Below are 26,558 nucleotides of genomic sequence, written 5' to 3'. Positions count from 1 at the left end.
AGCGCACCCATCTTCTCTCCCTTCCCGCCCGACCTTCCCCCCGGCCGTCCCCCTTTCCCCTCGTCCCCCCGCAGCCGCTTGAGCGCCGGGGATAATTCCCCCGTAATTGCTCTGCACCCTCGGCGAGGCCGCCGGCAGCAGCGGCGGGACTTGTGCGAAATCTCCCGGGCGTGGGACTCCATCCCCCACAACGCCTCGCTGCGGCAGACCCCGCAGTGTGCGAGGAGTCCATTGGCAAAGCCGCGCTCCGCGGGAAGCCTATCGCCTCCCGGCTCCTTGTACGGGGCCGGCAACCGCTGTACACAGCGGGAGAGGCGGGGGATGCGTGCTGCTGCCGTGCGTCTCCTCAGCCTCCGCCGCCCCGCTGGCAGCCGCGCAGAGCCATGAATCTGGGGTAAGGAGGGAGCGGAGGAAGGGACTCGCTGGGCTGGCGGCGAGAGCCACTCCCGCCGGCTGGGACGCGGCCCTGACCGGGGAGGGACAGGGACGGCCCCGGCCCCTCACGGCCCGGGAACCTGCCCGGCCTTTCCCTGCGCAGCGGGCCGGTGCTGCTGCTCTGAGGGGAATCCGTGGCCCGCCAGCGTTAAGGCGCTTAGTGCCTCGCTGCCGCGGCAACGGGAGCGATCTGCGTGACAAAGCCGAGAGCCTAGGAGACCCTTCTCTTGGGAGGGCCTCGGGGAGGGGTCTGGAAATGGTTTTAGGCGGAGGAGATTCTGGGAACACCGCGTTTCGGCGGTGCGAGGACCGCTTTCGGACCCGGCCGGTCGCGTTCCCTCAGGTCAGGGCAGCCCGCCCAGCGCGCCGGGGGGGGGGCGGAGGGCGCCAGGACCCGAACCCCTCCCGCGGCCCCGCCGTTCATCGCGTCCTGCCCCGCCGCCTCCTGCTGACACAAAGCCTCTGCGAAGAATAGGTGCTGGGCTCGGCTTTGCTGCCGTTTGCTATTTGAACGTCTAGAGTTACAGCTTCAGGCACCTCTCTGCTGCCGCCTTGATTAGAAAGTTGCTTGCGAGCTTTAGATGTGTTAGATTTCTAAAAATGTTTTTTTTTTTCATGAAAGACAGCTTGAAGATAAGCGTTATTTTGAACATTAATCTTCATATTACATTTTCTTAAATTAACACATGGAAGAAGGAAAAGCGTTTGAGTACTTTACACCCGTATACCTAAACACTACCAACTTTTTTTTTTTAAAACCCTTGTAACAACGTTTGTTCTGTTTTAAAATGTGGACTATTTTGCATGGAAGCACAATTAAAAGACTGTTTTGAGAATACAGCCTGTCTTTGTGATCAGCTCTGGCATTCAGGGAGACTTGTTTAGCATTTTTTTGTAGCGCACAGTTTATATTGTTAGATCATTAAATTCTTGAGGCGAGCGTATTGCTGTATATAACAATACAGAGCGGCACCTTCAGCGTGAAGATTTACTTTGTAACATGCAAATTCAAATTTTCCATTATCAATAATAAAAGTACACCCTCTTCAAGACCTGTTGATTTCTTCATATTAAGTAACTTCTCACAAATGTAGAAAGCTTGGGCTATGAAAGACCGTCTGGACCAACAGTAACTACAGTGTTGTAATTAACTACAGTTGTCCTTGTTACTAATGTAAAAACCTTACCATCATCAGATTACTTAATATTTCAGATTTCACCTCCCTCCCTCTCTCTCTCTTATTTTGCAGCGATGGACTGAAGCTTGAAACTGAAGTGCTGGGTGGAAAGCCTAGGCTAATTTTGGCTGCTACTGGTATTTTTTTTTAATAATTTATCTCAAGTAATCTTTAAAGCTTCTTGAAGTTAAACCTAAGATCCAAGCAACGTGAAACACAGCTTTATTGAAATATTCTTCAGATTAGGAAGAATAGTTACGCATTGTTATTTAGAACTCCTCTTAGTTACAAGCTTGATACTGAACAGTAGGTTGATAATGAACTTCTGAATAGTCTGCCCACTGGTGAACAGCTGGCAAATAGTCTTGACTCTTTACAGCTTGTTTCTCCATTCCTAACAAAAAGTACTATTATATATTGACTGGAATTACTTGATAATTTCTGTAAATTTATAGCACCTTACTTACCAAGGAAAAAGAGGCCTGCTTAATTTACACAGAATTCCATCATTACAGTCACACGTCTGACCTTAAAGCAGCTTTAGTATTTGGCAGTTGATGTTTATAATTTTCAATGAGCAGTTTATTTACGCCAGATCTCATTACTACCATCTGAAATAGACTTTTTCAGTATATGTTCATAATTAAGCATTAATAAATTATATTTTTGTGATTTGCCAGACATAATGTTTCTGTACAAGCACAAGTCCACTTTTCCTAACTTCCACATAGCAGTCAGGATACAGAAATTCTCTGTTTAATGCCCTCTAAATTATATTTCATTTTCTGCATTTACTAGACAACCGTGTGATGAGGTGTTATGGGGTATATTGAGTCAGTAAGGAATACCTTGGAATACCTTGCAACACCTCTGAAATAGCAATGCTACAGCTTTAACTTTTTACAACCATAGTAAGCATCATTGCCTGGATAGGGCCAGTGTACATTCCAGAGTGCTCCAAGATAAAGCACTACCTTTGACTTTGAACTAGCTTTGAACAAGCAGTCTTCTCCAAGAATTAACATGTTTATACAACTGATATAAACAGCACTTCCTTGAATTGAATTGTGTCAAAAAATGCATCAAATTGTATTACTTCTGAATTTCAGTTTTCTGCACTGTCAAATACTGCTCACAGGGGCTGAAGTAGGATTGTGTAGTAGCTTAAGCTGCTACTCGAGATAGTTGTTTCTCTCTTACACAGAAAAAGCCCAAAGTAACCCATAAACAGCACTTTGGCATGCCACATTATGTCTCCCCACTGTGATGGCAAAGACCCTATTTATGTTTCTTTATCCTTTGCACAGAGAGATGGTGTTTGCATAGCATGTAGAATCCCACTTTATTTAGTTTGTGAATTGCCGGAAGTGAAAAAGTGACTTTTACCTACTCAGGTGAGGGTCGAATGCTTGAGAACCCAGTGATAAACACGGCTGCAGAACACCTTTAGTACTGAACCATTATCAAGATGTTTCTGGATTTAATGCCTGTCTCTGCAGGACAACAATTCAGCATGCTCCTAAATTTTAAAATGTTCATCTAGGCTGGAAACTATTATTAGTGTGGTTTTGCAGGCTTTAAGAACAGTCAGTGTTCTCCAATATCTTTAATTGGTAACGCAAAAAAAAGGTATAGTCGGTACTAGTGCAAAATGTGCAACAACCACTGCCAGAGCAATAATTGCATAGTGCAGCTGAAGAAGCCTTGTTTCCAACAGATGTGTTCCACTAAAATATCATCCTACTGTTTTCTCTCCCTTTTCCACTAGCCATATGTGCTATTTTCCATTGGCCATCTTGTGTTGAGTACCACATTCCCTCTATTAATCTATATTATAATATTCTTTATTAATAAAGTATTATATTAAACATAGTACTTAATATTATTTTTGAGACCACTACACCTCTTTGCATCCTGTAGGATTTAGGTTAAAACACTGAAGAGTATGTCAGGGCATAGGTAAGGGGAACAATAATGGATGGCGTGATTATGCAAGTATTGTTTCTTTAGGCTATCAGCAATGGAGACAGATAACATCATGTAGTAAGATGGGGTTGGATGCAGGGACTGTCTTGGAAGGATGTGACACAGAAAGCAAACTGAAAAGTCACAGTAAACAGACAATTTAAAATAAGCCATTACCACAGGGCTCTCTGAGAAGCAGAATGAATAGCAGGGGAGGATCAGACTGGCACAATAATTTTAATAGATCTATATAAAACTGGAAATAGTTACTGAATATATCTGATCTTTTTTCCGATATACTCTTGAAGTGTGTACTGAAATTAAAAAAATATGTATATAATTGGGGCAGATGTTGTGGGGAAAGTACTTTCCCCCTGCCTTACAAAAATCAGATGAATATAACAGTTTACTAATTTCTCAAGATTGTTTTTCAGGAGGAAGTTGTTATTAAATACTTCTTTCATATGTTTGTGTTTGTTTCCCAAAAGATAAATCAAAGCCTGCAATGAAGGTAAGTGCAAAAATGACTTTTTTGGTTAGACCAGACCACACAAATTAACTAGTCAGTTTGTTAACACAGAAGTTTGAGAACACATTTGAACTGTCTAAATACTTGTAATCAATTATATTTGTGAAAAATAAATATGTACTTATGGGTCCCTTCCAACTTGAGATATTCTGTGATTCTATGATTTCTCAGGTTCATAATAGCTGTTAAAAAGGATGAATTAAAAGTTCTATAACTACTTCTACCTTTGCAAAACGCTTTAGTTTACTTTGCCAAGAAGTTACAGCAGCACAGGGAATCATCTAAATCAGAACTTTCAGAGACCTTAAAGCGATGCTGGTAAAATAGGGATGTGAAGTGTGTTTTACGTTCCAATTCAGTCGTATAGGTTGTGTCTGTCTAAGTAAACTGGAATGCAGTGGGTTGAGGAAGGAAAAAAGGCAGAGAAAGATCTCAATACGTAGGAGATAATCAAGGACATTGAAAAGGATAAAACTTCAGTACAGAATGGAAAAATCAAGATTGAAATAATATTGGCTGTATGGTGAAAACATACCTGTTTGAAGCTGGGCTTCAGAAACACCAAAGAAAAGCAGAATTAATGTTTATTAATTCTTCTAAATGTTATGCTACATAAAGTTATTTTTCAGACCGTCATTTTTAAATACTCAAATTTAGGTGCTCTATTCTCTTCCAGGGTATTCGTAGTACTCTGAGTTAGTTTCTATTGATGTAACAGAGAAGAAAAATGATGCTTAGTTTGCTTGTTGCTTCAATCTTGTTTTCATTTGTTACCCATGCAGTTTTATTCCCTTATTTAATACGTGGTGAAATCTTATTGCTTTAACAGATGGGTAATAAAGCCAGAGCACCTAAACAGGCATTGAGAATAAAGCATACTGGGCATGTTCCAAGGTCAACACAAAATGCTTGTATCAAGCAGGAAAACTTAACAAAACCAAGGAGTGAATCAAGCTTGTCAATGACAAAAGGTGAAAAACTGCAAGTTACTAAATACTCCTCACATGAAGCCACAACTAAAGATCACTCTTTGATTTTCCAAAGAGATAGCACAGACAGATACCCTGATTCAGAGAATCCTAATGTTGTTAAAAAAAGTAAACAGAAACCTCAAAACCCATCTGTATCAGCTGAAGACTTAAGTTTGGTGTGTTTAACACAAGAACAGCTTCAAAAGATTTTGATGACTGTAAAAGAAGGAACTAGAAGCATCTCTGAGACTCAAAAAGAAAAGCAAGAGGAAACGGGTAAGATGCCGACAGTTGAATGAGTTAGTTTCATGGAAACAGCAAAATGTGAAAACTTAACGTTGAGTTCGTAATTTAAGTTTATTTGCAGGCTGCAGAGATGTTACTCTTATGTTTAATGGTCTCAGATGAAATACTGTTTGTTATTGTGTATGTAAAATTGCCTGTTGCTGTTAGGAACCAAGCATTTGATAATTTTAACAGTAAAAACTAAGGATTGCTTGATAGTCTTCCAGTACTTTGAAGAGCAAAACAGCAGCAGTTCTATCAATATTTCATGCAAAAAGGAACCATTTTACACTGGGGAAAAAAAAACATTGAACTGCACTGTACCATTACTATTAGGAGTTTGGAAAAAAAACAAACAACCCAAACCTCAGCTAGGCCCTTCTGGTTTTGTGAAGAGATGAGGTCTTTCTATGTGTCTCGAGCACTACTGCATTTTCCTCTGACCCAAAGATGTACATGTATCTTTTTGCCTAACTGTAATATTACTGTTGAATAGTTTCTTGGTTGGTTTTTTTCTTCTCCAATTATTCTACTGAGAAGTGTAAGAACTATTGTGTATCTTCCTGTATTACATCCTTATTCCTGTTTGTGGACCTGTGGAGGTGGTCAGCTCTGCCACCAAGAATAAGACACACTGCAATTAAGTAGAGTCCCAAAGTCTGAGCTCTTAGCCCTGTGAAGTTGTAACTTACGTGTCTTAACTATACAAGCAGGGCTGAAAACAGTTTTGTTAAATAGTGGGGAATTTGCAAGTTTCTGCTTTTCTCAAAGTATTTACTCTGAATAAATTTTAGTGATCATATGTATATTTATTTTTTATATATATATATTTATGCTTTACCACAGCTACTAATGAGGCATCAGAGGAAAACATTGTAGCATTGCTCCAAAAAGCTTGTGAAGTTTCATCCATTCCAGATGAAGCTAACTCTGATTCAAGCCAGAAACAAGAAGCATATCCGCAGCCAGGACAGAAAGTTATGTACGTAGATCTGTGTTGTTGTCTACAAAAATTGTATTTCCAGTAAGATTCGTACTGTAGTTCTTAATCACAGTAAGAGTCTTTATAAATACTAATTGAAAAGTTACCTTCAAAATTAACAGATAAGCTTTTTAGGTAAAACTATTTTTTTTTCCCCTCCTTTTCTCTAGAAAGGATTCATGGAAACCTGCTGACATGTTTAGTACCTTGGGTGAAAGAGAAGGGGAGAAAGCCTTATTAGAATTTAGAAAGACCCAATGGAAGAAGGAATTAGGTACTTATCATATGCAGAATATATTTTTGATCAATTTATTACACTCAGGATGCAAAGAAACTTTGTGTTCCTTATGCTCTTTTAAATTTACTTAGTGCAGTTGCTACAAATTGGAAAGTACAGTTTTATTAGTTAAATTTCAAAATTTTACGCAAAGATGATCTATAAATTCTTGCAAAAATGCTTCTTAACCAAATAAATATTATCACAAATATATTCAGTTATGTTTCATATTTTAGGAGGTACTTGCCACCAGTTTTGTCACATTTTACCAGTAGTTGATAGCCATTATCATTAACAAATTAATTTGTTTTTTAATGGGAAAAGTGTCACCCTGATCTACAAGCATGACTGAATGTATCCAGTTGCAATTTGAACTTGAGAAACGGTTTGCAGTCCTGCCACATCACCAATGGGAATCTCTGTCACAAAATAAAAATGTTTAACACAGTAGTAAAATCTCTCTGACAGATGCTTTTTATGATTCACATGCAGGAGTGTTGTGTTTTGTTTTCAACTTGGGTGTAGACCATCTAGTTCAGGGTTTGATTCTGCATTGTCAGTAGCTTCCATGTATAGCTCCCTTGGTTTTAATAATATCACAGCAGTCCAAGACTGGTATAACAAAATGGAGAGAATTTATATACTTGGTTATTTGTTAGTTTTCGCTCTTTCCCTGGGACATTGTTAAGCTTTCAGTGTTTTGTAGACTTCTCAGAAAGATTCCCCAATTACCTGTACATCTCCGGGCAGAGACTCAGCCACTGTCCTCTTAAGAGCAAAGTCACGTTTAGACTGATTGGTCAGACAATGGTGACTTACTCTTGTAATCCATTTTACAATCAAAATTACAGAGTAGACATACATTGCTGCCTTTTTTTTGTTGTTGTTAAACTGCTACATGTCTGTATTAGGAACTCTTACTAGAGTTTGTTTTTTTGAAGATGAACAGATAGCACTGAAGAAGAAGCTGAAAGAAACTTTGGAGGGAGAGGTGGGTTATTTCTGGGAAAAAACAGGAAATAATAAAACCCATAAAGAGAAAGTGGAAACAGCTGACCCAGATAAGGTAAGGCTATCAATAAACACAGAAGAGCACACAGTTTCAACAGCACAGTTCCAGAACAGTTCAACTTTTAATTCATACAGGATGTTCTTTTCTGTACAAATCCAGGAGAATCCAATCTCAGTGGTCACTTTAAGCTTGTTCATGGCATGAATTGCTGCAACTCCCTGTTTCACACTTACCTATTGCTCCAATTTGTAGCTTCACAAATTAAGATCCTTGTAGCATGAACAACCCATTCTTGTCCTTGGATGTTGATTCCTACCTAAAAGGTATAAATCTTTTCTATCTGTTTTGAGAAATAGTCTCAAACGTAATTCCTGGTTATATAATTATTTACATTGTTCTTGAGCTCTGACATATATTTGATTGCTTACATAAAAATGAGCATAGCAAGTTGACTTTAACCTGCCTTTTTAAAAAGTCAGGTGTCACTCTGAAAATGCTGTGTCAGAAATACGTTATACTCAGATGAGACTTCTCCAGGGAAATTGATTTCTGTTAAACAGAAGGTAGGGTTGTACTTGCTATCAGTTATTACAGCAAAAGCAAATTGCTTTTTTGGTGGCTTATTCAGCATTCCTAGAAAAGTTACTACTCTGCCCTGTAAGAATTTATTTCAATCTACATAATTAAGAAATACTGGGTATGAGATGCTTAGGTACGAGTTTTGGCTGAAGTTTTAATGAATAGCAGCTTCTAGAAGTATAATTTACTTGTTTATTATATGTTAAAGGCTATTTAATACAAACAAAACAGGTGAGCTAAATAAATCAAGTCTTAAAGTGGTCACTTTATTTGCAGCCAATGTTTCCAACTGACTCAATTATTACCACTGAGGAAAATTCTGTCTGTACAACTGCTTTAACCACAGAGGCTAATAAAGTTCCACTGAATGTTTCAAGTGCTCCAGCTAGGCAGTCTTCTGATTTTGGTTCAGCTGTTAGTTGCTCAGCAATTGTTTTGGGGGTAAGATTTTGAAATGCATGCAGGTTTTTTTACTTATTTATTGACAACAGATGTATATCTTCAGTAGTTCTTTTAAACCAGAAGAATTCAGTAGACCTTTTTCCTCTATCTAAAGAATTGTGTCTGAATGAATGTTTATCAGAATATTGATGGTTTGAAGACTGAGCATTTTCAAGGCTGATATGAAGAACAGCACTAGAAGTGTGAGATGAAGTGTTAATTAGCTTTTTAAGTATACGTTTGTCATGGTTTAACCCCAGCCAGCAACTAAGCACCACACAGCTGCTCACTCACTTCCCCTCCCCTCAGTGGGGAATCAGGGAAAAAAAGTAAAACTCATAGATTGAGATAAGAACAGTTTAGTAGACAGAAAGGAAGAAAATAATAATTATAATAACAACAATAATAAAATTACAATAATAAAAGAATTGGAATATACAAAACAAGTTATGCACAATGCAATTGCTCACCACTCACTGATGACCAGTTAGTTCCTGAGCAATTATCCACCCCCCAGGCCAGCTGCCCCTAGTTTATATACTGGGCATGACATCACATGGTATGGAATACCCCTCTGGCCACTTTGGGTCAGCTGTCCTGGTTGTGTCCCCTCCCAATTTCTTGTGCCCCTCCAGCCTTCTTGCTGACTGGGCATGAGAAGCTGAAAAATCTTTGACATAGTATATACACTACTGAGCAACAACTGAAAACATCAGCGTGTATCAACATTATTCTCATCCTAAATCCAAAACATAACACTATACCAGCTACTAGAAAAAAAAATTAACTATCCCAGATGAAACCAGGACAGTGTTAAAGAAATAGAGAAGTGGGAACCTATCAGAAGTGTAAGACTTTAAAAAAAATACATTAACAGTAAAAGATTGAAGGAGTAGTTTTTGAGCTATTGCTAGTAGGTACTGATTGAAGTGTGGCACTTGTCAGCATTGAAAGTTCCCAGTGCCACTGGAGTTCTTTAAATAATACAGATACCCATTAAGAAGCAGAAACAGAAGAATAAAGATGGTATCTAGAATTTACTTGAGATAGATCACTACTATTAGATCATGGTGCTGAATCTACCTGGAACACAGACTGAGCAGTGAACCATAGGAAGAAGGAAGGGATTTTTATTCATGATACATATAAGTAAGGTTCTTTGGAGTGAGAGGCTGATAGTTCCAGTTAGAAAAATATTCAAAGACTGGCTTATTTAGCATCTTTCCAACTGAAGCACTTTTATGGAGTAGTCAGACACTTGCTGCAGTTACAAACTTAACATTCTTTTTTTTGTGCAAGAGAACAGCCGAGTTATGTCTATCAACTGAAGACAAAGTTTTCTGCCAAGTCTGTATTATGTGGCTAGACAAGGTACTGAATTTTTTGTACAAGGAAGAGACTAGCACGTATCTTATTTCAGGAAGCTGTGCCACAGGAACGACCTTTTAGTGCTTTGAAGCATGAGCAACAGAAGAAGTGGCTTGAAGAGTTGGACAAACAGAAGGAAGAAGCTAAGCTACGAAAAATAGAAGAAAAACTTAATTTATCAAAGGTATCTGTGGTTTAGAGAGACTTTTTGGAATGAGAGAAGTTTTCCTCTATGTTTTTGTTCTGAGAAATAAAAGATGAAATCGTAGGCTTAATGAAGTAGTGACAAAGATGTAATTGCCTGCAGCATGTCCAGGTTTTCACCATATGTCCACAGGACAGTCTAATTGAACATTCAGCCAGTAGCTGTTCCAGTATTGTGGTGGCAGAGAACAACTACTGCGTGTCTGGTGTGATTTGTTAGAGTGCTTGCTGCAGAAATGAAGACAGTGATATTACTATTTTTTTTTTTCTTTCCCACCATTGTGCAAAAGCACTAGGGTTTGGAAGGTGGTGTAGAGACACTGGCTAGAAACTTTGTAAAAAGAAATTTTCTGTAGACTACAGAAGGAGGGAGAAAAGACAAGGAAAGTTATGGACAGCTACAGTGTGTCACAGTGGCGTTCAAATCCTGCTTCTAGAAATACTATTTTAATATGTGTACACACGTATGAAACTTCTTTAAACATTTACCCAAAAAGTACTGAAGAAAATAGCCTTACCTTTTTTACCCTTTGGTTTTTCTAGGCTGTTGAATGTAGGTCTCTTACGCTGGATCTAGAAGGAAACTGTGGCCAGTATAGTTGCTTTGCAGGTGGAATACCTGAAGAGGCTTTTAATACTGTCACTGTTGGCCAATTTGGTCAATATGTCTTCTTCATACAGAAGCTGACTTCTTTCCTTTACATGTTACTATTTCTACTAGTAGTAGTTTTAAGGTCAGTGAAATACTCTGCATTCTTATACAGCCCAATACTGATACGCTCTTCCAAAGACTCTTTGTCTTTTGAAGCGAGATTGTGCTATTGCTAGGATCATAATTTCCAAATTACTGTACACAGCTTTAACCTTGGGATTATATCTTTCACCATGCATGAGATGTATTCACATCATGAGATGTTCTGTATTACTAGTGAACAAGAATCTCAGTTACCAAAACTTGATTAATATGAGTATTCATAGCCTGTGGCCTTCTGGATTAAAAGGCTACAGTTTTTACTCTCAGCTGAAGCATTTACAGCAATTACACAATTCCTAGACACAAATTCTTCATTGTAATTCCACAGTTCATAATACTAGAAGAGAGCCTTCCTACCCACCCTCCAAAAAAACCCCCTTGTTACCAAGGTTAGTTACATACCTACACACAACACAAGTCTTCATTTCCTAAGTTGTTGAAGTGATCAAATTTCCTTTATAAATTGACCTTTGTAACTGTGAAGGGAACACAGCTGTGAAAGGTTTCTTCATTAGCTGCCTTGTTTTTTAATTTGATAGGTGTGGTGTGGGAAGATGGTTGCAGTCACCAGTGAGTAACCTAACAATAATCTCACTTCCAGCCTCTTTTTGAAAGGAAATTAACGTGCACTTAATCTCATTTTCTTCAACATGTTTTTTTTCAGGTCTTGTGTTATACTCTCAACCCTTCTGCATATTGCACCACAGACTTGCATAAGAGTAAAGTAGATTTTCCAACTACTCTGATCTGCTTCTACATCACAGTGTTCAAAGGGAACAAAACTCAGGGAACAGGAGGAAGAATAATTTGGATTCTTATTATTTGGACTATGATTTTCTTGCTTCTTTTAAAATAGGTGTGAAACTTTTCTGACACAAGGGAATTGTTGTTTAAGGAAAGTACTCCTGGGAAGTTTATTGGATCAGATTATGTTAATTTTTTTCCTGCATAATGCAAGTTTTGAGGCAGCCATTCTTCAGTCCCTCCAGGGAAACGGTTCTTTTAGTCAGAAGAGAAAACCTTCTCAGTACCTATAGCAAAAACAAAGGGCCCTTAGGTAAAAATCTTTTATTAGTGATATATTGGAATGTCCCAGTTGCCAACACTGAGCCAAAAAGATAGGCCTGGGTGGTACAGAAGACAGACTTAAACCCAGTATGTCACCTCAACAAAAGTGCTAGGTACTTTGCTAGGATAGCAGTGGTGGCTGCTGTAGGTGGAAGAGATTTTGAAAGAAGGCTTATAATAGACCTGTCTAGCTGAAAATAGAAAGTTAGAGTTTAATATCTCTGCCCAAAGCACATTAATTCTGCTACTGTACAGACTTAAAATGGAGGGGGTAAATGTAGGACACTGTAGAAGGTACCACTTGTTCATGTTACTAGAGGGAATATGTACATGATGGGAGGAGAGCATGGCAGAGTGGACGTGGTACTGACCTCTCCATCAAGCAGTTCCCAGTACTCTTAGAAAAATTATAGAATGGAATAATAATTTAAGTTGAAAAACCAGTACCAAAAAGCCTGATTCCATGTTAACTTAGTCTTTTATTATTCAAAGGTTTTTTTCACTTTCTAATTTTGGGGTTTTTTTTCTGAAAACATAGTAGCAATATGTTTTTGCTGACCAAGTATATGGATCAGCAGGATAATTTCTGATCTGACTTGCTTTTTAAGCAAAAGAAACACTTCTGTTTTCCTATTTAGGGAATTAACTACATTTTAAGCAAAAGAAACACTTCTGTTTTCCTGTTTAGGGAATTAACTACTGTCTGTATTGTAGCTCCATAACAGAGCTTTTCAGATGTTACTGTTGTACAAAATGTGTATTGTCTGTTTTGTTAACTGTACTTTATAGAACAGCGTAATTAAGCGCGTTTCCGTTTTTTTTTTTGGTTGCTTCACATTTATTTAGGCTGAAGAGCATGACAGATGGGCAGTGCATTTTGATTCTTTAAAGAACCACCTTAACGCTAATGCACAACACCCCTTAAATGGAATGTACAAAAAGCAGCCTGAAAGTCTTTGCCTGTCACCTGACCCTAAGGAGCTGACTGCTTTTATTCACCCTTTTTCACCTGCAGCTTTAGGCAACCTCATGCCCTTAAAGGTGGGAAATGCAGAAAAAGCTGCTAAAAACAGTGCTTCAGAACAGAGTCAGAAAGTCAGGTGAGTGGACTTTGTAAGGGTAATCATCTTCCCAGCCAGTATATTTCTGATACCACCTCAAAAATTAAAAAAATAAATTTGAATAAGATTCTTTAAATCTGATTTTTGGATCTTATTTATTTGGCTTTTGCTTTTTTCAGAAATACCTGTTGTTTCACTTTGAAGGACACAAGTGCTTCCATTGTTCATTAATAAAATTTACTGCAAATAACCTTACTTTGTTCCTTAATAAAATGAATTTCATAATTGTAAATTAATTCAATGGGATAACCTCAATATGAAAATATTACTTGAAATCTAACTGATCCTAATTAAGAAGGGATTTAAGATTATTTTTTAATGATTAAAAACATTTACATGTTTCTTTGTTCATAGTTTCCTCCGTTCAATGACGGCTCTCCTGGACCCTGCACAGATTGAAGAGAGAGACAGGCGGCGGCAGAAACAGTTAGAACATCAGGTAGACTTTTGTTTTAAAGCCTTAATGCTATTTTAATGAGAAGAAAGGATGAAAGGTCGTGTTCTCTCATGAATAAAGCATGAGATTTAATATCAGAATCCATTGAGGCACTTGACTCCTATGCTTCAGATTAGACGTTTACAGTTGTTTAACGGTATTTCATTCAGCTAGACTCTACAGTTTTCTTTTAATATTTGTAGAGAGATGCATTTCTGTAACTGAATTCTTGCCTCAAAAAACATACAGTACAGTCTTTAGAGCTCTTGTAGGTTTGTGTGCGTTTTTCTTCAGTCTCCCCTGTCATCAGGAGGACTGATATTTACAGATAACCCGCCATGAATCTTTAAATTTTTATTCACTTTATTGCCATTTGCATAACTTCCGTCGCACTCTTAACTGAATACATATCTGCATGATGATGTCTCTAGCACAGTGTAAAGAAGTCTTAGTATAAATGTAATGAGCCTGTTCTGGTCAAACTCTGCTAGATCAAAATACTAGCTTAGAATACATAAGGTAAAAATCAGACCACCATTTCTTTACAAGAAAAATAGAAGCATTTCTGAAAACATAAAAAGCTACTTCTGTTTGTCTCTAAGTATTTCAGACAGCTTTATTGGGCTGGTGGTTCTGCCCACCCCCCCAAAAAAAGGAAGGCAGCTACCTCTCTTGTGAGAAATTAAAAGAAACAGAAGTGTTTGAAATAAATTGTCTTGATTTTTTTTTTTATTCATCCAAATATTATTATTCTACATGTATATGGAAATACATGCATAAATAGCTTGCAATACCTTAATGTTTTATCTTTCAATTTTCCTTTTTTTCTGATACTACTAGAAAGCAATAATGGCTCAGGTAGAAGAAAAACGGAAGAAGAAACAACTGGAGGAAGAGCAGAGAAAATGGGAAGAACAAGAGGAAGAACAGCGCCTAGCACGAGAAAAAGAACAAATGCAGAAACAGTTTGAAGAAGACATGCTGAAACAAAAACAAAAGGAGGTGGGGTTTTACATTTTCTTTAGTACAGATAGTTGTAATAATAGTGGGTTTTGAGGAAGATGGTTCTTGTTCTTCACTTTCAAAATTGTGTTACCTCATCATTTTGAAAATGAACACTATCTGAAATTTAGACATTTGAAACCAAAATCTGTTTCTTCAATTAATAAACTTACAACACCATACAAGTTTAAGGCAGGTTTCTTTTTTTGGATAAAGGCCTTTTCAGGAAGAGAAATGATAAGAACTGGCAAAAACTGAATTGTAGTTATAAGTAATGCAGAAACATGCATTTTTAGATGCAAATTTTAAATTAAAAAAACACCTCAAAGTCTGTGATCCAGTTATTGTTGTAACTTGATGCTTTTAAGGTGCTTCAGTACTATGAAGTTTATCTGACTGGATGTGCTTTCACTCTGGATTAAAGACTTTTCAGAATATAGTCTAGAAAAAGCATTTTAAAAGTCATTCATGTTCTAGAGCTTTTCCTCTGTAACTATTGCTGAGCTTTACATACTCCTTTCTTATAAAAGTTAAAGCAAAAGTACATTTTGACCTTTGGTAAGACAAATTTTGCATTTGTATACATTCTTACCTCTGTAGAAGGTTGAAAGCCTTGTCTGATGTTTTATTCTTCCTTTTGGCACAGTAGCAGCTATTACTGTTTGCTTCATATTTGGAACAGTAGCAGAATTTCATGATGTCATAAGATAAAGTGATTCCAAAAACACACCCTTCTCTAAAACCTGCAGAAATATGGATCCCTGATTTCTCTGCGTTTTCTGGATGGAAATGTATAGCATCTGCCTGTAGATGCTAGAACAAACTGGTAAAAAATTGGGCAAGTCATCTTTGTGATTGCTCAGCTCCTTCAAAACATGTTATGCTATCAGTTGTTCTTTCCACCTGCAAATGCCATAGGAAGTGGGGATGAGATGGTAATAGCAGTTTGGGAAGGAGGTTTTCCTTGGCCCAGTCTCTTCCTGTGCCTTGAACCTGCTGAGTCTGGAAACTGTAACCCTCATTTTTAGGGATGCTCTGCCTTTGTTAGGGAGGCTTCTACTGTCTCCTTTCTGTAGAGGTAGGAGGAAGGTGGGGTTTTTTAATTACTTTTATTTAGGCTTCTTTTATTTCATTAAACCACATGATGTAGGAATTCATAGATGGCTGAAATCAGATGGCATTTAGCAACATATGAATTTATTAGAAAGGAGATAAATATCCAAATAACTTTGAGGATCTAGATGCTTGCTTTTTAATGCTAGGATTGAACATCTTTCATTAGCACAGCAGAGGTTCTGAATTTATCTTTAAAATCATGATGCAATATGTAACATATAATTTTTTACTCAACTAGTTTTGGTTTTGTTTTTTTAAAAAAAAAGCTTTACCCAAAATAAGAATATCTGTAAACCCTGAGGATTAGATGGGGATAAAATAATCCTAATAATTTTATTCTCAAAATAAATCATCACGTATATTTACTTTTTCTTTTTTTTTTAAGGAACTTGTGACTCTTAAAACAAATGAGCTCTATCAGACAATGCAGAAAGCTCAGGAATTAGCACAGAGATTAAAACAAGAACAGCGCATTCGAGACTTGGCTCAGAAGGGACATGACATTTCAAAACTTCAGAAGAATCTTGGTGGTGGCAAGTACAAGTCTTTTCATACTCAGTTTGCCTATTACTTTGGTGTTTGCATGCAACCTGTTCGTGGGTTTTGTTTTGGTTTTTATTCCCCTGTCTGCTTTTGGGTCAGAAATTGTTCCTTTGCTTCACGAACCAAATTTCATTTTGGCTTATTTACCTGTCAAACAAATAGCGGTGTTAACTAATATGGAGAATATTGTATTTTAGTAAGCTTCAAATACTATATTACATAAAGGAAGAAATATAAAGATATTATCAGGAATGCATAGGGAATATTCAGACCTATGTGCTGTTGATTAGATTTCCAGTGAAAAAGGGAGAGTATTAGGATCTGAACAATAGTTCTTAGTCTTGTTTTGAGTTCTAAACCACCATAGTCTGATAACTTGATAGCATGGTTTAAATGGAACATTTACTAAGTTGAACAACTTCACTTACTTCTTTTTAGGTGATACAGAATTTGAAAATTCTAATACTGGCATTTCACATCAAAGTCATAATTTTTCTGATGACATTAAGAGTCACATTGATGAGCAGACTTCTCCTCGGAAAGACACTGCTGTACAGACAGGTATGCAGCCCTTTAAATTTAATTACTGTGATGTACCTCAAGAACGACAGTAGAACAGTGTATTTGTGAAACTGAGCCAAATCACTGTCATTCACAGTGTAATAAAACTAGAAAAAAATACTTGGACAGACACAGGCAGGTTAGTATATTGCAATACATTACTATATTCTTCTAAATAAATGGTATGTCTATATAGTTGTTACTTACCAGTTAGAGATTCAAATCATGCAGTCTGAAATATAGTGTTGACTTAGAGTCATGGTCACAAGCCATGTAGGACTCCATTTTTAAGGCATTTAAATATATTTGTAGTAGTCTTCAGTGTGAATGTTCACAGGTTTACATAACGTGGTTTGGTATTGAGCAGGGCTGGGTTCCGAATGAATCCTTGAAAATATTGGCAGAAGCATTGTCAATAATCACAGAATTAGAAAACTAGACTTACTAGAAAATGAGAGCTTACATTCAAATGTTTAGAAAAGCTTTCTACAATTCTTGCTAAATAGCCAGACAGAATTGCAGGCCCATCTAGACAGAATACTTTCCAATCTTTATCTTGATTTTTGCATCACACCGTTAAAAAACCCAGCTCAAACTTAGTCTGCATTTATTAAAGTTGTAGATGAGGTGTGAATGAGCAGATTCAGTGGAAACTTACAGTCACTTTATGCCTTGTATTTAGAAATTTATTAGCTTTTTCACTTGTCAAGTGGAAGCTTTATTTTATTTCTGTTTGCTTAAGCAACAATTAATATTTTTGGTTTTGACAGTGCTGGTAGAAATTTTACTGTGAATTTGGAGAGTTTACAAATTTGTAACAAATAATGTTTTTGTGTATGCCCCTTAGTAAAGAAAGAAGCTGAATTGTTAGTAATTTAAAAATTGAACAAAGTATTTCCATTGGAAGACAAGGATTAGGAAAGTAAGTTATTCCCAGTAGCACTGTGACTATGACCAAACTCATGAGCATGCTGAAAAACTAAACAGAAGCTGTGTTTTGCTCTTTAGCTTTGGGTACTATGACAGAAGAAGAATTACACATTTTAAAATAATGTTCCATTTTACATAAATTTTGCTTTACAGTGACTTGATTTCATTCTCCAGTCTTTTTTTTGCTTCTACTGATCCTATCTATCTTCTACATCAAAAAGAAAAAAAAATTATAAAACTGTAACAAACAATTTTTGAATAAAATCAGTAATGGTAGATTGAACACATACAAAAGTCAAACAATTAATTTGAATATCTTAGACTTGGAGTTAAAATATAATTTTTTTTATTTTTTTTTTAGATTACTTTAATACTTCAGAATACACTGAGTCAGCTGAGGAAAGAACTGTGTGTTGCGTATCGCCTGATATTTCCATAGAATATAGAGAAACCTCTAACAGCAAAAAGTACCAGAAGGAAATGCAGTATATAGATAAAAATAAAATTTCAGGAAAAGAGACTGGTGGCATTTACAGCGATCTGTATGAACAATATGCAAGAAAAGAAAGACAAATTAAACTTTCAGAAAAATACAGCAAAAGACCTGACTGGAACATAAACAAGCCTGGGAAAAGATACATTCCAGCATCAGAAAGATACCCGAAACAGCTACAAAAACAAAGGGAAGAAAACAAAGTAAGACGACAAATGGAGCTGCTTCAGTTGGTAGAAAGAAATACACCTGGGAATCTCTGCTCAAAAAAGGGTGGTTATTCAGACAAGTCTCCTTCACCTCAGGAAGAAATAAATATGAAGAATAAGGGACACAGAGTCAGAAAGGTAACTATTTGGTCTTTAACAACGATGTGTATTTTTAAGACTCTTGTTCCACACTGTTTTGCCTGGATGGGAATTCAGTTATGTAACTCAAGCACTGAAAATTTTCCTATTACTATCCTTTGTGTAAGGAATGGTATTACAACATTGTTTTGTTCATCATGATCAGAAGAATATAGTCAGATCTTGTGACTTAGCTTTTACTGTTATTCAGTCTTCCAAAGTGTTGATTCTCTTTATTCATTATCATTGATTCATTATGTAAACAGGGAGCTTGATTGGAAGCATTGTGCAGGATAGAAGGACATCATTGACTTGCCTTTTTTTGTCCAGTCATTATGTTTTGGTGATGGTTGAGGTATAGGAGTACCCGTTCAAGAAAACAATTTTTATTTTTGCAAAGAATATGGATAACTGAGAATGTACTCAGTTGTCATAGAAATGCATCCTCCTCAGTGGAGTAATTTCTTCTCCATTTGCAGTAAGCATGTATCAGTATAGCTTGTGGCTGGGACATAAAAGAATTTTCATTTAAAGAAAATACTATAAAATATATTCATGCCTTCTCTCTCTCTCCCCCCCTCTCTCTTGCTTGCTCACTCTCTGTATATATGTATCTGCATATGTACACATAAACACCTCACTTTCTCACACCTTCCGATAGAAAAAATCTGACATAGAAAAGGTGGCCACTTCGATTCTGTTTAGCCATTTGTTTACTGTGGCTACATACACATATTTTAGAAGCTGTGGGTATTAAAAAAAGAAGTATGTGAAAATACATAACTGTTCACATAGGTATCTTTAAAGATTTATTCATTTGTTAAAGTGTGGTTGCTTTATTTGAGGTTAATGGTAAATCATGAGTTTTGTGCTCACATTACTGAAAGGTAAATGTTCAAGAATTTTGCACCTGAGAAGTGGGGCAATGAATTTTAAGCAGATTTTTAAGATAAGTAAGCATTGTTTGATACCATAAGAAGTATGGGATACATTAATATTTTTCATTTAAATAGAAAACATCTACTGACTGTATCTAGAAACATGACCTTTCCTTTAATAATCATTATCTTGGGCTGAACTTTTCAGGTTTATAAATGCAGTTTTCCAAGGTCATTGGAAAATATATATAGCATTTCGATAGTGCTTATAGCTGCCAAAGACATGGAAAATTGGAGTAAATCCTCTGGTAATTTGTTTAATTTAGTTCGTAGACACTACAAGTCTCTTTATTGCAAGTCTTTGATAAATACCTTTCTCCTGAACCCAGGTCAATCAGTCCTTTTGGAATTTCAGAACAAACTTTTCTTGAAAAATGAAAGCTTTTTACTAAAAAACATGGAGCTTTTTATTTTACTTTTGACTTTCTTGGTTTTCTCCTAGGAAGAACAATTACATAAGAATCATATGAATGAAGAAAGGTACGTCAATATTCTGCATTAATGAAATGTATACATTTATGGTGAAATACACATGCTTTTCTTTCCTGATTTTTAATTTTTAAAAAAAATAATTTAGATGCATCTAATTGTCTACTATTAAAAATACACAAGACCAGACAAACTGCAGGTATAAAAGCAGAGTAAATGAGCAAAAGTCTAGTCCTGTGAGGATTCTTTGTCTCTACTATTTGAGAAAATTAATCACATTATTTAAGTACTGTATGGAGTTTTTTTAACTGAAATGGTTTCATACAGATCTGAATCACCACCTGTTCCAGCAGTTAAGAACAGATTACACCAAGTACAACAAAACCAGATACATGCTTCTAATCTTCTGGTGCATAACAACAATAGAAGAGAGAAAAATACCAGGACAGGTACACAGCAGAGGAGCTCACCTCCTCCTGTTACAGAAGCTGGAAGACCTCCCTCTTCACAATTTATTCCGTATGTTCGAACAAATGAAGTATATTATCTTGATCCAGATGCGCCAGTGACTAGACCTTCAACACATGACCCACAGTATCGACAGTTTAATGGTACTGAAATGTATTGTGAATTTATTCATGTAGGAGAGATGTTACAGTTATTTAGTTCAAAGTGCTACAATTTATACAATTTGGCATTTGTTTTTACTGAATTTTGCAGCAACCCATGTGTGTCACAGCACTGTACAGAAGGCCTATGCAACCAAATGATACTCTGTATAAAAAAAAACACAACAAACCCCCAAAAACCCACAGAAAAATAATAAAAAAAAAAAGGCAACAACATTTCTTATTCTTTTATCTGCCTTTTTTCTCTGTTTACCTTTAATGAAGTATGATTGCACTTCGCTGGCATTTTGTATATAGATTTGGGTTTAGGAATCTTAAGTGTTGTTTGACTTTAAAATAGTGAACATAATCTGATAGCAACCAAAACCTGATTTTCACAAGCTGTGAAAATCTACTGCTTCAAAATTAAAGCAAAATTGATAAAGAGTATTGTTAACTGATTTGATATACATTTACTTTTAGATTCTTACCAAACACCACGACAGATTTGTAGCTCTGATCATGTTAGAGATCCTCTTCTAAATCCTGATGTAGTTAAAATCAGAGAGAGACAACAAGCAATTCTCAAAGGATTGTCAGAATTACGCCAGGTAAGCCAAAAGTTACTGGCTAAACTTGTATGTGTGTATATATACACTGAAGTCAAAACGAACATTGCAGACTATTATTACATAGTTATAAGCGTTAGTCTTTAAATCATTTTTCTATCATATATGATTAAGTTTTGGGCCGTGTACTCTACTTTTGTTCCCTCTTACTAATTTTGTTTTTCATGCATTACTTCCACCTTTGGGCTGTCCTTGGAGAGAGACTATGGACCTCCTTAGTCCTTAAGATTAGCTATGAAACAGCGGCGTACCTGAGAAAACTTGATACCAAGGGGAGCGGCTTGATTTAGTCTCCAGGTTTTGTTAGTTAGGGTTGCCTATAGTAAGACTGTTTCAATTTCAAGGAGGAAAAGAATAGTATTTTAACAAAACACTAGAACCCTTGTTAATGAAATTTCAGTTCTGCATTTTATGGGTAAGCCAGTCATGCATGACAGAGCAGTGTGGTCGGTGCAGAAGAGTTACTGGGGTGGTACTCGTGTCAGTCCTGAAAAAATACTGTAATTTGCAAATTTGAAGAGTGAACACTTACAAAATCCTTCCAAGATAGCTGTTCGTTAACATGTAAAAATCAGGATTTGTCAATCAGCCAGATTTAGTGAATGTAAAATGAAATTTAGTTTAATACTACACACACATGAGCTCCTGAGACAAAAGCCTGTGTATGTTTGTATACATTGTTCTATTTGCAGTAAGTTACTGGTAATGATTAGATGTATAGGATTGCCAGAAGGATTTTGAATATGGTGAGACTGTCTTTAAGGATCCACGTTGTAGTAAATTAACGAAGCACAAAAGATTATAGCTGGTAACTAAGTTACATATTTTCCTGATTGGAGTCAGAATACCAGGAAAAATAGTCAGGCATCTAGTTATTATTAAAACATGAGTGAATTGGATACTCCACCTGTTGGCAACAAGGTGTGGCCCAGATTCAAACTGCAGGTCTGGACAATCACATGAACAGTTTCCTTTTATGCTTCTAAATGGCCTGACAGGGGACTGCAAGACAAAAAAAACCCCACATTTACCTTTAGGTTTGCATTTTGTTCTTGAAGAACACTAAAGATAAATATGTATTAGTATCTTCCCTTGTTTTTGAATGGCTCCATACTAAAAGTACTTTTTTGCTAGCAGCACTATTTATTTTACTTTGCCTTAAGGTAGAAAAATTTCATAAATTATGAAAATAAAGGTAAGAAAATCTGACAGACTTAAGTACAACAAAACTACCAGTAGTTAATGCTATTAATTACTGCTGGGCTTTAGAAAGACAGAAGCTCTGCCATGCATACATCATGCTTCAGTAGTAGGTAAATTCCTTGTGCAAACGAAGGGTCATGGTTCTCCCCAAGTTACTAAGAAAAGCTGTGACCCAAGAACACCAAAAGGTTGCCATTTTCTAATGGCTTCCAGATAGGTTTTACTGGATCTGGTCTTTCCCAATGCTCATTGATATTTTTGTTAAATATCTACAGCTGTTAAGTATCTTGTATTCAGGCTTCATTTGTCAGTGGTATTTTGGTTAAGAGTGAAGCCAGCCTCAAAGCATAATTTGATCCTTGTGCTTGCTGAGGTAAACAAAAGCCATGAGCATTTAAAGAGGTTTAAGGTGATAATACCCCTATTGGCAAACTTAAGAGACAGGAGCTTAGGGACATTTTTGATGGATAGTATATATTCAGGTCTTAACAGTGGCTAAAAACTATTGCTAAGGTTAGTCTTTCTATGAACCTTGGTTCTGGAAGAGAGTTAACTTCTTTTTTAAATATCCTACTAGCTGCAGAATGCATTTAGGGCATTAACTGTTGAACTTGGGTATTATCTTGCATACCTAAGTATTCTATACTCCTACAGATGACACCTGTTTTGCATCACTTATTTCACTGAGAAAGGAAGAGTAATGAAGTATTTTGTATGAAATATAATTTAGACAAAGAGCAGAGTTTACTTTTCTATTTCAGAAGATAATCTAGTCTTGTTTTTAAAATTTATATATACATGCATATATATATATATAGGATTGATAGTTTTAGAATATATATATTCACAACATATTTGGCCATTCTTTAGCTGCCTTTTGTCTGGGGTAATTCACGGCATTTTTGACCAGTCTTTAGCCTTTGAAATAAATACACACCCAACTAGAGTGATAGGTATACAATCGGGCTGTTTCAGTAACAGTCTGGCTGAACTGGCTGACCCATGGAAGGCACCAGTGAAAACAGAGGGCAGATGAGGGCCTTCCGCTGCCAAAGGGAGGGTGATTCTGTCATTGCATTTGTTATATGCCAGCAAGTCTCTTCCTATATTTCAGGTGACAGCAGCAATAGGAACTATATCAACAGACATCTGTTTTCCTCACTGAAATCAAGAGTCAGTGGAATAAGCCCAAGTTAATTCATCCAGCAAGTGAATTAAGCATTTGTGAAAAAGAAGGGCCAAAGTTTAAGAAAAAGGATAAAAACTCCAGCTATAGTCAGTACATACTAGAGCATCTTACTTTTACTAAGGCAATAAAACCACGTGCCAACATGCTGTAGCCTATAATGGCTAAGTGATCTTGCCAGCCACCAGCAGGCTGTCCAAGGACAGGCAAAGAAAAAAAACCCAACCTCACTACTTGTCCCTGTGTAGATATTTCACATTACTTTTCTCTAGGCCCTTTTTATTACCTTTGCAAACTATGTGATGACTTTGTTCCAGTTTTCAGTGTTACTTACTTGTTTCTCACCTTGGCTCTGGGTTGGCTTAGGGCAATTTATTGCATTAGCATGTTTTGTAACACAGTGAGATGCAAAAAACACTTAATAAAAGTAATTACTGACAAAGGGACTGAACAAGTCCAATGACCCATTAATAGAAATAGCAGATACTGTTGATCAGTGAGAAAGCAATTCATCAAGTGATTGAAAATAGGCAGCTGCTGCTTCTGGAAGGATGCAAAGTGAAGTCTTAACAGGCTTCTTTTCTTTGCTAAGTAACCAAAGCCAGTTCTGCAGGACTTCTCTCCCCTTCCATGCCACCAGGAATGCCCTAAATTGTTATAGTACCTGCTGGCTTGCATTAGGTCTATACTGAGCTGTGCCAGCAGCCTATAACCCTTATCTTTGAGACAGGTCTTGTAACTCTGAGGAAAAATACCATTGTAGCGGTTCCTTTTTTTTTTTTTAAGCATACCTCCTTAGTACTAAATTACTTCTGACAGGTCTAAAACGGATGGAGACAAAGAGGCCAAATGTATTGATATATACAAGCCTATTAATTACAGTAAAAAGACTTATTTTAAATTTATGGATGTACTTGACATAGCTATATCATGTATTGCTTATCACATGGACAAGAATACACTTCCAGGAGTTGTTTTTTTATCGCAGGCTTTCTCCATTATCTAGTACTTACAGGAGCCATTAACAAAGCAGGAGCTTTTTACCTTTTGAGAGTAAATATGCCTATCCTAAAAGGACTGACACTGTTCTAGTTCAAATGATAATGCTGTCCTTTTATCGTAAGAGTATAATTTATGTTGCCTAACCCATCAAGGTTTTGGGTTCAGCTTCATACAAGAATACGCTAGAATACTACAAATGTAGTGACAATGTACAGAGGAGTGAACAAGTTAAATTTAATACAATGGAAAAGTCCTTTTTCCTCTGCATAGTCATCCTTGGAAAGTGGACTGGCTTCCACTTCAGTCACACTGCAAGTCTTTTACAGACAACAGGAAATCTTGAGTTCCCTCTCTACTGAATGTATTACATTGTACTGCTTTTTTTTTTGTCAGTCAGTCATATATTTAAAAACCACTGAGCCTTAACAAGTGAATTGTTTTAAAATATGAAACAGTGACACTTTATTAGTTCAGGCTGCACGAGGAAGACAGAACATTGACATTTATATTCCATTTATTTCAGGGCCTCCTGCAGAAGCAGAAGGAGTTGGAGACTGCTCTGATTCCCACTATAGCACAAGAAGAGAACGTTATTTTGCCATTTTGAGGTACACATGAACATTCTGAATTCTTAAAATGTAAATGCACAGCACTTTGCTACTGTAATTAATTATGAACCATCTCTATCTTTTTAATGGAAGACTTAAATTATGTGAACTTTTGACAGATTACAGGGTCATGTTGCTTTTTATATTGAAGATACATTAAACTAATGATGGTGTGTCTGTTTAGAATGGTCTTCATGCTACCTGAAGATGTAGGTCCATTTAATACAAACCACCAAAACACAGTATAAAAATGTTACATGGGTTTTTTTGTAGAACTCAGTGTATGTATTTTGATAAATAAAAAGATGAAGATGTATTCCAAGTGGCTTGGGTAGACTTTGTTGGTATTTTTAACTATATGAAACTGCTTGTACTTAACTATTCAGATAGCTTTTAGGCTTAGACACTGCGTATTAACTCAAGTAATCCCAGGTTCTAATACCACAGAAGTGCTGGCTATAAACTTTTCCCCCCCTCTCAATTAAACCAGGATAGCACCACTTAATAGTACAGTGTGCTGGGCCCAAGGCAGTAGAACTCAGTTTAAGGAAGTTTTCTTATAAACAAGGTCCTGAACAGATCAGTATTAAATGTTTACTTCAGATTCATTTGCTTTTAGTCTTCGAAAGATAGGATAATCTGGAGTAAAACTTTCTCTCTAGACCTCTGCAGAAGATGCATAACCTGAATTCATGTTAGTTGTTCTGTGATACGATGTGATAAATGTCAACAGAACATCCAAACTGAGACTCCTCCCAGCAGGGACTGTTCTTAGACCTAACCTGAAGGTATCTTACAGCAGTAGCGAACAGTCCTCTCCTTTGTCTGCCAAGTCAGGCAGTAGGTGAGAATCTGCACTTGATGTCAGAGGTGGCAGAACAGTTCTTCACAAAATCCATTAAGGTTTATTGATACAAGGGAGTTGGGGGTTTTTGAGGAATTAAATAATCTTTTTTTTTTTTATTTATTTGCCATGTTTGGCGGGGGGGGGGAACAACTGCTACATGAGTCTAGTACTGGTTTGTTCTTAATTTAAACAAATAAATGAAAGAACTGTTAATAGAAAGAAAGGCATTCAACTTCAGGGAAAAGACTATGGGGTTGGTTGGTTTGTTTTTTAGAAGCTGTCCTTTTTTAACCAATGATACTTGTCCCAACTACTTTTGTGAGTTTAGGGTGATATAGTTTCAAACTCTGTCATCTGGTACTAAACTGCACATCCTACATAAAAGCACTAAAAATCAAATTACGAACAGGAAAAAATACTCTAAACTGATGACTTTGGACAACTTGAAGACAAGAGCAGTAAACGGGTGAGTCAGGAGTATTAGTATATGCAAAATCAGCAATGTCATAAC

At 36.7% G+C, this 26,558-nt stretch overlaps 1 protein-coding gene across 1 annotated transcript; it reads left to right on the top strand.

Annotated features, from left to right (window-relative positions):
* Window positions 1-383: 383 nt before the first annotated feature.
* CCDC66 (coiled-coil domain containing 66) lies at window positions 384-25,199 on the top strand. Its single transcript, XM_010572607.1, has 19 exons — window positions 384-394; window positions 1,686-1,750; window positions 4,067-4,089; window positions 4,937-5,354; window positions 6,210-6,345; window positions 6,516-6,619; window positions 7,564-7,688; window positions 8,490-8,654; window positions 10,075-10,206; window positions 12,895-13,148; window positions 13,524-13,608; window positions 14,446-14,607; window positions 16,109-16,256; window positions 16,705-16,827; window positions 18,119-18,597; window positions 19,978-20,015; window positions 20,292-20,575; window positions 21,056-21,183; window positions 25,116-25,199. Exons 1-19 carry the CDS (start codon window positions 384-386, stop codon window positions 25,197-25,199), a joined length of 2,964 nt encoding a protein of 987 aa, XP_010570909.1.
* The last annotated feature ends 1,359 nt before the right edge of the window (window positions 25,200-26,558 follow it).

This window comes from Haliaeetus leucocephalus, unplaced genomic scaffold, assembly GCF_000737465.1.
Source record: "Haliaeetus leucocephalus isolate CR32 unplaced genomic scaffold, Haliaeetus_leucocephalus-4.0 Scaffold2, whole genome shotgun sequence".
Taxonomy (NCBI): Eukaryota; Metazoa; Chordata; class Aves; order Accipitriformes; family Accipitridae; genus Haliaeetus; species Haliaeetus leucocephalus.
This window is presented reverse-complemented; position numbering and strand designations above follow the sequence as displayed.